The sequence below is a fragment of the Neomonachus schauinslandi genome, chromosome 4 (genome assembly GCF_002201575.2).
Source record: "Neomonachus schauinslandi chromosome 4, ASM220157v2, whole genome shotgun sequence".
In the NCBI taxonomy this organism is placed as follows: Eukaryota; Metazoa; Chordata; class Mammalia; order Carnivora; family Phocidae; genus Neomonachus; species Neomonachus schauinslandi.
The window spans coordinates 187,898,768-187,915,265 of NC_058406.1; the positions used below are offsets into that span (position 1 = coordinate 187,898,768).

Genomic DNA, 16,498 nt, shown 5'->3' on the forward strand with positions numbered 1-16,498 from the left:
CCAACACCAGGAGGCCCTCTGGCCATTGCCAGCTCTTGGCAGATGCCAGGGCAGACCCTCAACCTTGGCTTCATGCAGCAGACTGGTGTGAAAGGTCAGGGGTCAGGAGGTGAGAACTAGGACACTGGCCCACACAAAGTTCAGGGGCATCAAGCTCCAGCACATGACCTAGACAGAATACGCACATGGGTTCAGAGAGCCTGACCAGGCCAGGCTTCTGCTTTGGCTCCAGAGGCAGCACGAGGACCAGGTGTCTGGTCTCCCCTCCTTGCCGCAGAAGAGCTCTAAGCAAGGGCACCTGACACTCCACCTGCATAGCTCCTCACCTGAGAGCCCGTTCACAGATGGGAGAACAGAGGCTCAGGGGCTCGGCAGTTCGGTGGCTGCCCACCTGTTTCCCGACTACCCTGCATCCACGGGCTGGATGGAGTCAGGGCACGGCCTCTTGACCCACAGGTGACTTGCCAGGACCTGGCCAGGCCTTACCAGGAGCTGAGTGCCGCACCATGCCTTGGGACCACCACCTGCCCCACCTCTGCCCAGGGACCCTGGCAGCGCCTCCCTACCTGTGAGGGGTGAAGGTAGGGCTCTGGCGAGGCCAGGTTGGTCTGCACGGAGACGCTTTTCTCGAGCAGGATTTGGGGGAAAGCAAGCCTCTCCAAGGCGCCCCTCTGCCAGTGCTTGCTGTCCTGCTGGGCCAGCGCCTCGTCCTCACTGAAGGCACGCACCACAGGCCCGGGCATGGGCAGTGGCACAGCCCCGTCGCTCTCGTAGCCCGAGCCATCCTGCTGGGAGTCCCAGCTGCCCCTCTGCTTCATGTGAAAGTGGGCCTGCTGCGCCTCCCAGGCCAGCCGTGCCTGCGCCAGGAAAGGCTCGGCCTCGCCTGTCTTGCCCTCTGCACGCTTCACTGGGGCCAGGCTAGGCCCACACAGAGGCCGCTCCTCAGCCAGGGGCTGCTCACCGAGGAGGTCACGGTCCCCGGGGCCTTCAGTGGACGAGGTGCTGGGGGCGTGGCACAGAGAAGGGTTCCTGCTCTTCCTCTTCCGTGTGCCTGGGGAGTAGCCTGTTGAGGACATGGTGTCCTGCTGGCTGGACCAGGACATAGCGTCGTCTTGGGCCTGGGGCAGCTGCATCGGTGGCTGGGCGTGCCGCAGCTCAGGCCCCCCCATGCTGCTGTAGTCCCCAGAGGAGACCCCCAGGCGCTGATCCCGCAGCAGGCAGGGGCTGGGCTGCAGGGGGAGTGAGCCACCTCCAGGATTGGGTGCATACTTGTGCCTTGGGCCTGCACGCAGCTTGGGACTGGAGCCCGCCTGCTCCACATATACCAGCTGCCGCACGTACTCCTTTCCTGCAGGGCTGTACTCCAGGCTCAGGAAGCGCTCGGGGCACTTCTGCCTGGTCAGCACCAGCTGCTGGTAGGGCGAGGCAGAGCCCTGCTTGGGAGACTGTGGGAAGGGGGGTGGCTTGCGGCCCGGAGACCGCTGGGGTGAGCCTGCCTGGTAGCCCCCGCCAGGCTCGTACTGGACGTCCATGGGGGGCTCGTCGTAGATGGGGGCCTGGTATTCCACAGGGGGCTCCTCATAGAGTGGGGGCTCATAGGCGTAGCGTGGGGAGGAGGGCTGTGAGTCGCTGGTGGGCTTGCGTGGCTGGGCCAGCAGTGGGGAGCAGCTACCAAGCTCAGCCCTCTTCAGGAAGGGCGAAGGCCGACGCTCAGGGAAGAAGACAGGGCCATCAGAGTCCGAGGCGAACGTCTGTAGGCTGGGCGAGTGCTGCCCACCTGAGGGTCTGCGGGAGCGGCTGCCAGGCTGGCCATCTAGGGCATAGCCATTGCCCTGGGAGGAGAGGAAGCTGGGCTCCCGGTCTGCAACTTTGATGAGCATGCGCTCCTTGGTGCCCGAATTCCACCGAAGCGAGGAGGTCCTGGGGGGAGGGGGGACAGGCACAGGTTACCTGGGGGAGGTTCTGGGGCGGGGGGGCAGGAACAGGTTACTTGTTGGTGGGGAGGCGGAAGTCTGGCCCAGCTACCAGCCTGAACACATTACTCACTGGCCTGGGCCTCACAGTTGTCTGAAGTCAGGGCCCAAGAGGCCTGGGTCATTTCTCAGTGTTCTCCTCACCTCCCAAATGGGGGCTGCAGGCTTCAGTGGCCTGATACTTGCTGGGGGGCTCCCTGTAAATGGCCTGTCCACCTTTCATTGCTGGCACCCGACCCCTGGGCAGTGCAGCCTAGAGTAGCTGCCCTCCTGTCCTCACACAGTTCCCTCTCCTCTGGGGCCCATCATGACACTCCCTGCAAGGAAGGGTGTGTGTGTGTATGTGTGTGTGTGTTCTGGTCACACCCCAGCACCAGGCACAGAACTATTTCTACAACAGCTGGGGGTGGTCCTCCCAGAGGCCTCTCTAACTCTGATTTGATATGGTTATTTCTCTGCAGGCCTCACTCCTGGATCTAGCACCTGCCTGTGCTCCTACAGGGTGGTGGGCCACCTCTCACCCCTCAGCATCTCAGGTCCTGTTTTTCAACAACAGAGTGTCCTGTGAGCTCCAAAAAGGCTGACTCCCCCGTGACTCTGCCCTCATACATACACACAACACTGCACCTGGGCACAGACGGAAGAACTGCTTTTTTGAGCAAAATTCAGGGGAAGGTACAGAGATTTCCCATATACCCCCTACCCCTGCTCATGTACAATCTCCCCAATTATCATCATCCCCACTAGTGGTGCATTTGTTTTTTGTTTTTTGTTTTTTTTTTTTTTACTAGTGGTGCATTTGTTACGGATGATGAACCTACACGGGGACATGATCATGAAGCATCATCATCACCCAGCGTCTAGTTGACCTCAGGTCTCACTCCAGGTGCTGGACCTTCCGTGGGTTTGGACAAACGTGTCATGACGTGCGTCCACCAGTAGAGTGTCATACAGAGTAGACTCCCTGCCCTAAATCCTCTGTGCTCTGACTGTCCCTCCCTCCCCCCAACCCCTGGCGACCACTCATCTGTCTCCATGGTTCTGCCTTTTCCAGAGTGTCAGAGACCTGGAATCACACAGTATGGAGCCTTTTCCAACTGGCTTCTCTCACTTAGCAATATGCATTTAAGGTCCCTCCATGTCTTTCCATGGCTCGAGAGCTCATTTCTATGTAGCGCTGAATGACATCCCATCGTCCGGATGGACTGCGGGTCACGTATCTGTTCACCTACCGAAGGACGTCTCGGTTGCTTCCAGGTTTTGGTGACTCTGAATAAAGCTGTTACATACATCCATGCACAGGTCTTGATGTGGCTATAAGTTTTCAACTCTTTGGGGTAAATACCAAGGGCCATGGTTGCTGGATCACATGCTAAGAGCATGTTTAATTTTGTAAGAAATCTCTAAACTGTCTGCAAAGTGGCTGCACCGTTCTGCTCTCCCACCAGCCATGAGTGAGTGTTCCTGTTGCTCCGCGTCCTCACCAGCATCTGGTGTCATCGGTGCTCTGGATTTTGGCCATTCCAGCAGGTGTGTCATGGGATCTCGTTGTTTTGTGTTTCCCTGATGACATATGATGTGGAGCATCTTTTATATGCTTATTCGCCATCTGTGTATCTTCTTTGATGAGGTGTCTGTTAAGGTCGCTGGCCCATTTTTAACTGTGTTGTTTCCTCACTGCCAAGTGTCAAGTTCTTGGTATTTTAGATAACAGTCCTTTATCACATGTAGCTTTTGCAAATACTTTGTCCCAGGCTGTGACTTGTCTTCTCATTCTCTTGCCACTGTCTTTTGAAGAGCAGGAATTTTTAATTTTAATGAAGTCCAGCTGATCAATTATTTCTTTCATGGATGGTGCCTTTAATGTTGCATCTAAAAATCATCGCCACACCCAAGATCACCTAGGTTTTCTCCTACGTCATCTTCTAGGAGTTTTGTGTTTTAACATTTGGTCTGTGATCCATTTTCAGCTAATTTTTGTGAGGGGTGTAAAATCAGTGTCTACATTCATTTTTTTTACAAGCGGATGTTCAGTTGCTCCAGCACCATTCATTGGAAAGACTATCCTTAGTCCACTGAATTTCCTTTGCCCCCTTGTCAAAATCAGTTGCCTATATTTTTATAGATCTAGTTCTTGGCTCTCTACTTTGTTCCATTGATCTATTTGTCTATTCTTTACCAATACCACATTGTCTTCACTATGGTAGCTTTACAGTAAGGTTTGTTGTTTTTTTTTTAAGATTTTGTTTATTTATTTTTCAGAGAGAGAACTAGCGAGAGCCACACAGCAAGGGGAGCGGCAGGCAGAGGGAGAAGCAGACTCTCTGCTGAGCAGGGAGCCCGATGCGGGGCTCGATCCCAGGACCCCGGGATCATGACCTGAGCCGAAGGCAGACGCTTCACCGACTGAGCCACCCAGGCGCCCCTAGTAAGTCTTAAAATTGAGTAGTATTAGTCCTCCAACTTTGTTCTCCTTGAATACTGTGTTGGGTATTCTGGATCTTTTGCTTTTCTATGTAAGAATGAGTTTGTTGATATCCACAAATAACTTGCTGGGATTTTGATTGAGGTTGTACTGAATGTATAGAGTAAGTTGGGAAGAACTGACATTTTGACAGTATTGAATCTTCCTGTCCATGAACATGGGCTATCTCTCCATTTATTTAGTTCTTTATCTTTTGTTAGAGTTTCGTAGCTTTCCTCATATAGATTTTGTAAATATTTTGTTAGATTTATACCTATGTATTTCGTTTTTGGGGGGTGCTAATGTAAATGGTATTAATTTCAAATTCCACTTGCTCATTGCTAGTATATAGGAAAGCAACTGACTTTTGTAAACTTACCTTGTATCCTGCAAACTTGCCATAATCACTTATCAGTTCTAGTTTTTTTTTTTTGGTCAATTCTTTAGGATTTTATAGATAATTTTAGACCGAAATTCTGATGAAAAACTGTAGAGATCATCTGAGGCTCTGGATTTATTTTTGTTTCTGACAGGCAGCTGGGGAAAGGTCAGATAACCTGAATCCCATCAGGCTTAGGTTTGAGAGCTGGTCTACTTATGGCTCATCCTACGCCTGGGTACAGCCTTTCAGGAGTCCAAGTGGAAACATGGAATGTTAACTAGGGCTCATTTTTGTGGCCTCTGGACTCTGATGTCTGGAGCCGTGGAACCACCCAATGGTCAGCTCAGCTTCTTGGCCTCACTGTCCCGAGGAAGAGGCAGTAACATCTGTGTGCCAGGCTGCACTGATGCCTCCTCAGCCCTCAAGTCTCCACTCCTTAGTAGATCCCTGATGACTTCAGGGCAATTCTGTCTATTTTGTTCTCTGTGTGCAGGCTGGTCTCGTAAGTTAATGCAGTGGTGACTGCAAAAGTGGAAATCAGAGTTTTAAGAAACCAGCTGTATAGTTTGCCACCTCTGCCCCTGACCTCTGGTTGTTGCTGGACCTTTCTGGGCAAGGTCATGACCGCCAATTACTGGGACTGGGAGAAGCAGGCCTTGGAGAACACGGGCCAGTGATGCGAGACTGGATGAGAGCATGGAGGCCCATGCCAGCTGGGAGGCAGCCTACTCCAACATGCCAGGTGCGGGGCCCCCTGAGCACAGCCAGGATCCAACTCTACCAGTTGACAGCGATGACCAGCAGCTCAGTCTCACTGTCCTGAGGAGAAGTCAGAGTGGCAAGACTCGGGATGCAGGCTCCCACTCCTGGGAAGTCTGCTCCTGGCTGCTGGAGGCAGAGTGAAGGGTGGCAGGTAATGTGTCAGGGACCAGCAAACCCTGAGGACTGGGCTGGGAATCCAGAAATCTGGGACTGGACTTCAGCCTGTTGCTCCCTGGCTGTGGGGCTTGGGAAAAATCACTTACCATCTCTGACTCAGTGTCCTCATTTATTCTTATGAGGATTAAGGCACATAATGTGCCTACGATAAAGTCCTTAGCTCAGTACTGACATAGAGGAAACACTCAGCAAGTGTGAAGCATTATTTCTGCACTTTTTTCCACCACTCAGCAGACAGTGACCCAGCCCTGGTGCCAGGGCCCCCGCAGGGGCTATAAAGTAAAGAATGATCCTCGCCTGCTGAAGGGTGCTGAAGGCTGTTGCCCAAGGAGGCACCTTGTGGCCTGTCAGTTGTGGGCCATCAAAATCGTGCTGTACGATGATGAGGGTGGGAAAGAGTGTCAGGGTCAAGAGCACATGAGAGGCAGCTGGTCAGATGACACATCTGTCCCAGGACTCTAGAGTGGTTTCATCTAGTCAGGGTGGAAATGAGAGAGACTGAGGCAGGAGAAAGGCAGACCAATGGCCTTGCCCTCCACCATGAAAACAATGTCCCTGAGCTGAGGGGCAATGCCCAGCACTGCAGCATACGTGGGCACTGAGCACCCCTACAGAAGTCAAGGCAGGCCTGAGGCCCATGTAGGAACCTCTGAGTCATGGACTCCAAGTCACAGTTGGGAAAATGGGCCCCTAGGGCCCAGAGATGGCCCTTGGTCACGGAGAGTAGGAGCCCAGCAGCCAAGAGGGGCCTACCCCCAACAGGCTTCACTGCACGGCGGCTTCAGCTCTCATCCTCAGGCCAGGCCTTTCCACAGCCCCATACTCTGTGTTCCCACCTGACCCCACTTCTCTGCTCTTCTTCTGGAAGCGCTCTTTGAAGCCCTACATCCAGTTTCCACGCCCTGCTGTCTGCCTCTTGTGCACCCCTCCACCTCTGACCACTGAGCGGCCAGATGGCCCAGCTGCCTGTGGCCACCCTTTCTACCCAGTCCGACCTCCCTGGCCTGCCCTCAGACCTGTCTCCTTATGGTTCCCCAAACCCAGGAAGCCTGTCCTCACCCATGCCTTAATCCCCCATCAACTCTACTAGGGCGGAGGCACCCAGGCAGAGAGTCACACTTGTCTCTACATAAAATGGGACGATTGCTTGATCTGGTTGTTCCGTGACTCTCTAAAACCATGAGAAGACAGAACCTTCCATGCGCTGGAAATGCTGGAGACAGGCAAGCAGGGCAGAGGCGGGTGTTGAAAGGGCAGGAGCAGGAAGAGAGGGCTCCATTCAGCTCAGAGTACTTCTCCATGGCCTCTTTCCAAAAGGAGAATGGACAGCACCTCACAAGACCAAAGCTGGAGGAACTGCTCTGCCGCTGCCTCCTCAGGAGGTGGCCGCCGTGTACGTGGATGCCCGGACCTCCGTAACAAAGTTGGTGAGTGAAGCTCACAGAGCCTTGATCATGTGGACAAGAAATTGTACATCTGAAGTTCTGTTTGAAAAACAACTTGAACCACACAGCTCTCCAACTGCCCCGTAAACCTTCAGGCTCACCAATTCACCTCCATGCCTGGAGTGGATGAGCTGTCTACCAGGCGTCCCATCGTTGCCCCTGCCCTGCTCAGGGACCTGACCAGCACACAGCCTTGGGTAGGCAGCACAAGCCACCCTGGACAAGCTCCTTCCTGCTCCCCTCCTCCTCACAGACCCTGCTCACAGTGTGGTAGGGAGGCGGAGTCTCTCCCCTAGTCTGTCCCTACACTTTACCTTCCCGTTCTTCCTACCCTGGCTGGGTGAGTGCCTTCATTCCTAAAACTACACCGTGTCATTCTCATATCCAACTCAGATGGCACCCAGGACAGCAGGACCAGGGCTGCAGCAGGCCACCAAAGACCAGGTGGGCACACGCACCCTACAGGAAACACCAAGTCTGAGGGCCTGCCCTGACCTACCTTCACCTGCAGCAAGTGCACTGAGGGCCCACCCAGTCAGCCCTCTGCATCCCGCTTTACTGGGGAGGACACGGAAGCACAGGGAGGCTACAAAACACACGCACAGTCACACACCCACACTGGCCGACCCAGGTAGCCTCAGATTCATTCCATATCAACAAACCGAGTTAGCCCTTCCAAGATCGATCTTTAAACTGTCTGAGCAAACCACCAAAGGCCCGCTCCTCAGGTCTTCAAATTCCTTCCCAACACTGGTATCACTCCTGTTGGTCTGTGTTGAGGGCACTTAGGCCACCCAGAGGCACAGCACCCCACCTGGACCTATGAGTTGGCTGAGGATGGCCCCCGCCCAGTCTGACAGATGCTGTGCCCTGGGGTCCCGAGGGTCATCTCTGGAACCTTGCAATACCCTGCAAGGCCAACCCAGGACCAAGAGAAGCCAATGTCCACTTCCTTCCTTATGATGAACATCAATCTTCCCAACTTCACCTGGGAAGCACTCTGATGCATGGCCTGGAGCTCCAGGGGAGAATGCATGCTGAGGATCCCCCAAGGACTCACTCCTCTGTTAGGAGCAATGGGCTCCATGGCTCCCCAAACCGGGCAGTGACAAGCTTCTTCCAGCTTCCTCAAAGCTGCCACATGAACCTGGGGGCCACTCCAAAAGGCCTCTGCCCAGGTGCTGGTGGCTCCAGAGCCTCTCATCATGCTCCTCTGGCCAGTACAGGACCCCTCATGCTGTATACATCCAGCTTCTTGTTGAGCCAGATTCTTCTCCAGCTCACCCAAGAGCTGCCAGGAAAACCACCCTCAGGTCAGGAGACAGGACCAAGTGTGAGCCAGTGGGTTCTACCTGTAGTGAAGAAGTTGGCCATCCACATTATAATCCCGGTAAATCTCATAGTCCTTCTCAAGGAACACTCCTGGTGGTGAAGAACTAGAACATAGCAAAATGAAAAAAGACATGCGCATAAGTGCAATAATTTAAAAATATGGTACATTCAAAATAAACCTTTCACTTTTAAGAATGTAAGTGTTGGGGCGCCTGGGTGGCTCAGTCGTTAAGCGTCTGCCTTCGGCTCAGGTCATGATCCCGGGGTCATGGGATCGAGCCCCGCATCGGGCTCCCCGCTAGCAGGGAGTCGGCTTGAGGCTCTCCCTCTCCCTCTGCCCCTCCCCCTGTTCTCTTTCCCTCTCAAATAAATAAGTCTTAAAAAAAAAAAGAAACACTCTCATGGGAATGATAAGCTTTTTTTTTTTTTTAAATATTTTATTTATTTTATTGACAGAGAGAGAGCGAGCACAAGTAGGGGGAGCAGCAGCAGAGGGAGAGGGAGAAGCAGGCTGCCCGATGAGCAGGGAGCCCAACGTGAGGCTCGATCCCAGGACCCTGGGATCACGACCTGAGCCGAAGGCAGACGCTTAACGACTGAGCCACCCAGGCAACCCAGGGAGGGTAAGCTTCTTAAGAGCTGGGGTGTGGAGCATAACAGGCACTCGGTATCTGGGAAATAAATTAGTGGGTGATTATCTTGGCAGATGTTCAAAGATGTGATCAAATTAATGTCTATTTATTCATTTATTTATTTTTAAAGATTTTATTTATTTATTTGTCAGAGAAAGAGAACACAAGCAGAGGGAGCAGCAGAGGGAGAGGGAGAAGCAGGCTCCCCGCTGAGCAAGGAGCCCAATGTGGGACTTGATCCCAGGACCCTGGGATCATGATCTGAGCTGAAGGCAGCCGCTTAACCAACTGAGCCACTCAGACATCCCATTAACGTCTATTTATGATTTAAGAACTCTCAGTAATCCAAATAAAAGAAAATTTACTTAACTTGATCAAGAATACCTATATTAAACTCAAGGCCTTCATAATATTTAGTAGTAAAAGGCTGAAAGCATACTCATTAAAGTCAGAATGAGAACACATACTCTCACCACCAGTATGTCATACTTTTGAAAATGTTAGTCAATGCAATAAGACAATGAAAAAAAAAAAGGGAAGAGATTTAAATATTTGAAAGAGATAAAACTGTCATTAGTTGTGAACCTAGAAAAAGTAAAGGAATCAACGGAACAACTACTACTAAAGGCATTAGGGAGACTTGTAATGTTGTCCCACTTGAGTGACAGACCAACAACTCTTCTGTGCATTAGCAGAAACGAAGTTCACTTCGTCACAGCAATAACAACCACGGAAATATCATAAAAGTTCAGGCATAAGTTAAAAAGGAGTATGTTAGATCAGTATGAATAAAATATAAATTTTTACTAAGGTATATAGAGGAATCTGAACACATACAAGGTTCCTTGGACAGGAGAACTCAATAATTGTGAAGATATAACTTCAAAATTGGTTAATACACTTAATGTAATTCTAATATTTCCAATAGGAAGGAATGTTTTTAGAACTTAGAGTGTTTGGAAACTTAACCCCAAAAAATAAACACGTAAGAATAACTAAGAAAAAATTCAGAAATGATAATGGGAGAAATAATTTTTACCATTCGATACTTAGCAATTACACTGGAAACAAATCACATGTCTAGCAATGGGAGCTCATATTCACACAGCATTGTTCATACCGAGAAACAGAACGCTTCTGGAAATACTGTTGTGGTATTTTTATTTTATTTTAATTTATTTATTTGAGAGAGAGAGGGAAGGAGGGAGAGCTTGAGCAGGGGGAGGGGTAGAGGGAGAAGCAGACTCCCCGCTGAGCAGGGAGCCCGATGCGGGACTCGATCCCAGGACTCTGGGATCATGACCTGAGCTGAAGGCAGATGCTCGACCTACCGAGCCACCCAGGCGTCCCTGCTGTAGTATTTTCAAAACTGCAAAAGTAAATGCCAGAAAACTGAGAGAGAGCATTTAGTGGGTTTCAAAATTTTTCTTCTATGTAACTATGTGTACTACAAAGTACAACTAATGTGCATTGCTTCTCTAATAAAAGTGTTATTTTAAAAGTTGAATAAATGAATGGCTAATGTTAACACTGGCTGGTGGTCAGTGTTCTCTAACACATAATCATGCTACAGAACAAACAGCTAGAAACGTGAAAAATGATGTATTATGCAATCACATCTGTATGATAGCTATATGTACATCTACATCAGTTGGTGCATCCCTCCTCCTCCTGGCTGGCCACCAAAGATGACAGAGGTCCTGCAGATCTGGGAGCACCTGGCTGTTGCCTAGAGTTGCAGCCACATCCCCGTACGTCCCCTCTGCTCACAGTGGCTTTGTCACGTGTGCCCAGGCCAGGCTGGTACAGTTTTTTCTTCAAAGCCAAAACCAACAGAGTTTTTCCACCACCACATCGCCACCTTCACCTCCTGGAGGCACGCCTTTTGAATTCTATGCTATCACAGTCCCCTGGGTCCTCAGGGGCCCTGACACTTCCCTCTCTATATCCAACTCCAGCCACCAGTGCCTAAGGCTGTCACCTCCCCTCCAGACTGCTGCCACCCCACTGAGGCACCCAGTCCATGCTGGCTGCATGAAGGGGATTATGTCTTTTTTTTGATGACAAAGGGCGTATTTCAAGTTGTTTATGTTTCCTGTTGCTGAGTGAATAGTTCCTAATTTGTGTCAGCTCATGTTTGGCTGCTACTATTATGGAGAAATATTGGACTGCCTTTCTCTTTGCTTTTGCTTTGTACTAGATTAAGTAGGTTTGGTTTTATTTTCCCTCTTCTGGTCAGAAAGTTGTATGTGTTATTGTTCTGTGGGACTTTTCCTCAGTGGTTGTACTTAAAACGTTTGTGGGTATGTGTGACTTACACTCACTCAGCAACAAGGAACATAGACGGCTGGGAACTTTACTGCAGACCTCTTGAGTGGCCCTGCACTCACAAGGGACAAGCTACCCGACACAGGGTGAGCACGCCTCAAAATGCAAGTCAATGGATCCAATGAAAATGCTGTTTGGATCTTCTGTAGCATTTCCATGATGGAAGGAAGGCACACAACCAGTGAAGACAGTCTTAAAGACCAAGGGGAGAAGCGGGGTCCCAGGGGTCGGGGTGCTAACGCAAGCAGATACGCAGGCACCAGTGTGGCCTAGGGCAGAGGTTGGCAGTCTAGGAGATGAGAAGCGAATCCTTCCTAGTCCCCCGAGAAAGTAGCTCCAGACAGATTCAGACCTCAGTGTAAAAATAAAACTCTAAGGTGAATGCAAGACATGTAAGGGAATATCTCTGGATTTCGGCCAAGGAAGAACTTTTTAAAGAAAACATTAAAAGCATAAACCATGAGGACAAAAGACTGATAAACGTGGTTGCATCAAAATCAAGGACAAAGGGACCAGTCAGCAGTCAGGTGACAGAGGACAGGATACTCATAACATCTACTAAGAGCAATGAGGAATTGATATTAGGAACATATAAGGAACTCCTGCAAACTAACACAGAAAGTAAACCAGCAACTCCAGTGCAAAAATGAGTAAAAAAATATAAGCAACAAATATAAGAGAAAACTCAAATGGCGAATAAGCTCAGGAAGAAAGAATAAGAATCAGTGGCAAAGAAGAAATGAAAATGAATGCGCCAGGGCGCCTGGGTGGCTCAGTCGGTTGGGCGACTGCCTTTGGCTCAGGTCATGATCCTGGAGTCCCGGGATCGAGTCCCGCATCGGGCTCCCTGCTCGGCAGGGAGTCTGCTGCTCCCTCTGACCCTCCCCCCTCTCACGTGCTCTCTCTTTCTCATTCTCTCTTTCAAATAAATAAATTTAAAAAAAAAGAAAGAAAGAAGCACATAGGGTGCCTGGGTGGCTCAGTCGGTTAAGCGACTGCCTTCGGCTCAGGTCATGATCCTGGAGTCCCGGGATCGAGTCCCGCATCGGGCTCCCTGCTCAGCGGGGAGTCTGCTGCTCCCTCTGACCCTCCCCCCTCTCACGTGCTCTCTCTTTCTCATTCTCTCTCTCAAATAAATAAATTTAAAAAAAGTCTTTAAAAAAAAAGAAAGAAAGAAGCACATAGGGTGCCTGGGTGGCTCAGTCGGTTAAGCGACTGCCTTCAGCTCAGGTCATGATCCTAGAGTCCCGGGATCGAGTCCCGCATCGGGCTCCCTGCTCGGCGGGGAGTCTGCTCCTCCCTTTGACCCTCCCCCCTCTTGTGCTCTCTCTCTCTCATGCTCTCAAATAAATAAAATAAAATCTTTTTTTTTAAAAGATTTTATTTATTTATTTGCGAGAGAGAGAATGAGAGACAGAGAGCATGAGAGGGAGGAAGGTCAGAGGGAGAAGCAGACTCCCCGCCGAGCAGGGAGCCCGATGCGGGACTCGATCCCGGGACTCTAGGATCATGACCTGAGCCGAAGGCAGTCGCCCAACCGACTGAGCCACCCAGGTGCCCCTAAAATAAAATCTTTAAAAAAAAAAAAGAAAACGAATGCGCCAGTGAGACCCCCCCCCGCCAAAGCCCAGTGCTGGGACCCTCTGGCAGCCACGCAGCACAGACCCCAGGACCACCCCTCCCGGGGCAGGTGCAGCGCCCAGCTTGGAGCTGTAGGGCCATCCCACAGTTGGAAGAGCAGCAACCCCCGAAGAAGGCACCCAGCCTAGGGCCCATGCATCATGAGAGCACATGTGAACCGCAAGACACATGCCAGGTGCACAGGGGGGAGCAGCGTGGAGACAACCAAAGGAGAGGGCGGCAGTGAAGAGCATGTACCTCAAAGGACACAAAGATGATAAACTAAACCCTTTGCTGTGTCAGTGGTCTAAGGAAACAGAATGGCAATCATCCTGCCAAACCAAAGACAGGGGTTCAGAATTGGCAACAAGTAAACCCAACAGCTATACATTATTTATAAGAAACACACCCAGGACGCCTGGGTGGCTCAGTCAGTTAGGTGGCTGCCTTAGGCTCAGGTCATGATCCCAGGGTGCTGGGATCGAGTCCTGCATCGCCTTGCTCAGGAGCCTGCTTCTCCCTCTGCCTGCCACTCCTCCTGCTTGTGCGAGCACTGGCTCTCTCTCGCTCACAAATAAATAAAGTCTTTAAAAAAAGAAAGAAACGCACTCAAAATATAAGGAAAGGACTGTAGTTTGGGGAAAGACGTTAAGAGGCCAATACCAACCAAAGAGAAATAGCATTACTACATGAATATCAAACAAGCCGACTTCAAGACAAAAATGCGGGGATAAACAGGATGACTACACGATGACAAAAGCAGTAATTCTCAAGGAAAACATAACAGCTCTAAATTCACATGCAACCAACCCACAGTTTCAACCCAGAGGAAGCAGTGACGGACAGATTAAAAGGAGACACAAACACATTCCACTAATATAGGAGGAGACTCTACCTCTTCAGAAGTGATACATCAAGCAGACAAAAAATCAGTAAGAAACTTGACTGATACAACAGATTTGATCTAACGAACACACAGAGAACCTTAGACCTAACAAACAGGGAAAAGAAATTTTTTTTTAATAGTCATAAAATCATTTTAAAAATTCAGGATTTAAACAATAACAACAAAAACCAACTCCCCCCCATGCTTTCTGACCAAAATGAAATTAAGTTGGCAATGAAGAACAGGAATGAAAAATAACCTATAGTTTTGGAAATTAAGACATTTCTAAGTTACAAATAAATCAAAGAAGAAACCCTAATTAAAATCAGAAAATATGGGGCACCTGGGTGGCTCAGTCGTTAAGCGTCTGCCTTCGGCTCAGGTCATGGTCCCAGGGTTCTGGGATTGAGCCCCGCATCGGGCTCCCTGCTCGGCGGGAAGCCTGCTTCTCCCTCTCCCCCCGCCCCCCTGCTTGTGTTCCCTCTCTCGCTACGTCTCTCTCTGTCAAATAAATAAATTAAAGAAAAAAAATCAGAAAATATTTGGGGAGGCTGGGTGGCTCAGTCAGTTAAGCATCCAACTCTTGGTTTTGGCTCAGGTCATGATCTCAGGGTCCTGAGATCGAGCCCTGCATAGGGCTCTCTGCACAGTGGGGAGTCTGCTTCTCTGTCTCCCTCTGCCCCTCCCCCACATGTGCGCGCGGGCACTCTCCCCCCTTCTCTGCCCCTCCCTCACACTCATGCGCACTCTCTCGCAAATAAATAAATAAATAAAATCTTTTTAAAAAATGTTAGCAATCTGAATCTATTTTGAAAATTATATAGAGCAAGTATTTCAGGAATGCAAGCAACACAGAATCAAATGCCAACTGCAGGAATGTCCCAGGGCTGCTGTCACAAAGTGCCACAAACCGGCAGCTTCAAACAACAGAGACTCATGTTCTCCCTGCTCTGGAGCCCGGAAGCCCAAGCTCCAGCTGTGGGCAGGGCTGGCTCCTTCTGGAGGCTCTGGGGGACACCGTCCCAGGCCTTTCTCCAGCGGCTGGTGGAGCCGCGATCCTGGGCGTCCCTGGGCATTGCTCTGTCTCCGCCTCCGTTGTCATGGGCCTTCTTTTTAGGTGTGTTTTTTTTTTTAAGATTTTATTTATATGACAGAGACAGTGAGAGAGGGAACACAAGCAGGGGGAGCGGGAGAGGGAGAAGCAGGCTTCCCGCCGAGCAGGGAACCCGATGGGGGGCTGGATCCCAGGACCCCGGGATCATGACCTGAGCCGAAGGCAGATGCTTAACAACTGAGCCACCCAGGCGCCCCTGTCATGGGCCTTCTTGTGTCGCTGTTCTTACCAGGACACCAGTCCTACCTGGTTTAGGCCCACCCCACTCCAGGGTGACCTCATCGCAACCTCACTGATCATATCTGCAAGAGCCCTATTTCCTAAGAAGTTCCCATCCTGAGCTCCTGGGGGTTAGGACTTCAACATATCTTTGCGGGGGACACAGTTCAACCTACAACACTGATCTCAATAGACTCAGCAAATACTTGATAAAATGGTACCTCCATTCACAGTAAAAAGCCTGACAATGTCATAGCATTACAAGGACAGCAGGCCTGCAGCCTGAGCACCTGGACAAGGCCAGGAGCTGGGGCTAGGTCAGCAAGAGCCCAGCAAACCTGGGAGAAACAAGACTGACACATAAGAACAGGAATGATCAGAAGACAGGACTTTAGGCGCGCCTGGGTGGCTCAGTCGTTAAGCGTCTGCCTTCGGCTCAGGTCATGATCCCGGGGTCCTGGGATTGAGCCCCGCATTGGGCTCCCTGCTCTGCAGGAAGCCTGCTTCTCCCTCTCCCACTCCCCCTGCTTGTGTTCCCTCTCTCGCTGTGTCTCTATCTGTCAAATAAATAAATAAAATCTTAAAAAAAAAAAAAAAAGAAGACAGGACTTTAAAAAGAGATATAAAGTAGATAAAGCACCTGGAAATAAACCTTAAAAAATAAGCAAGTCCTTCATGGAGAGAAGGGTTAACAGACACCATCTTTACCTGGGAGAAGACAATATAACAAAGACACCCATTTCCTCCAAACTGATCCATAAACTCAGTACAATTCTAATCCAAATCCAAACAGGGCTTCTTGTGGCAATCCTGACCCCAAACTGATGCAGTAACCCCCACCACCCCAGAGAATATCCGAGGCACCCGAGGAGGACACTCCCACCCCTGGGCAGCATGGCACAGGGCAGAGAAGGGTAGCCCGAGAGTGGGCGTGACAGACACATCTGCCAACAGAACCCAAAACAGAATCCAGTCTCTCCACCTAATTACAGAGATGAGTCAGCAACCAATAGGATAAAGAATTCAAAATCATCACAATCCAATAAAACGGAGACTATGTGATGAGCCCAGAGGCTGTCGAAGCTGATGGACAGAGGGAGTGCTGGGAGGGCCTCTCGGCAGCAGCACAGCGTGGGCCCCACAGGAAGCCAGAGGCAGAGCCCA

The 16,498-nt window shown here is 50.5% G+C and overlaps 1 protein-coding gene across 1 annotated transcript in view; it reads right to left on the bottom strand.

Moving 5' to 3' along the window:
- ARHGAP39 (Rho GTPase activating protein 39) overlaps positions 1 to 16,498 on the bottom strand; it is a 53,792-nt gene that overhangs the window by 17,547 nt on the left and 19,747 nt on the right. The window contains exons 4-5 of the mRNA XM_021688744.1: positions 8,556 to 8,639; positions 567 to 1,920 (exon numbers count right to left, since the gene is read on the bottom strand). Of these exons, the coding sequence (XP_021544419.1) occupies positions 567 to 1,920; positions 8,556 to 8,639 (1,438 nt within the window). The remainder of the gene's footprint in view (positions 1 to 566; positions 1,921 to 8,555; positions 8,640 to 16,498) is intronic.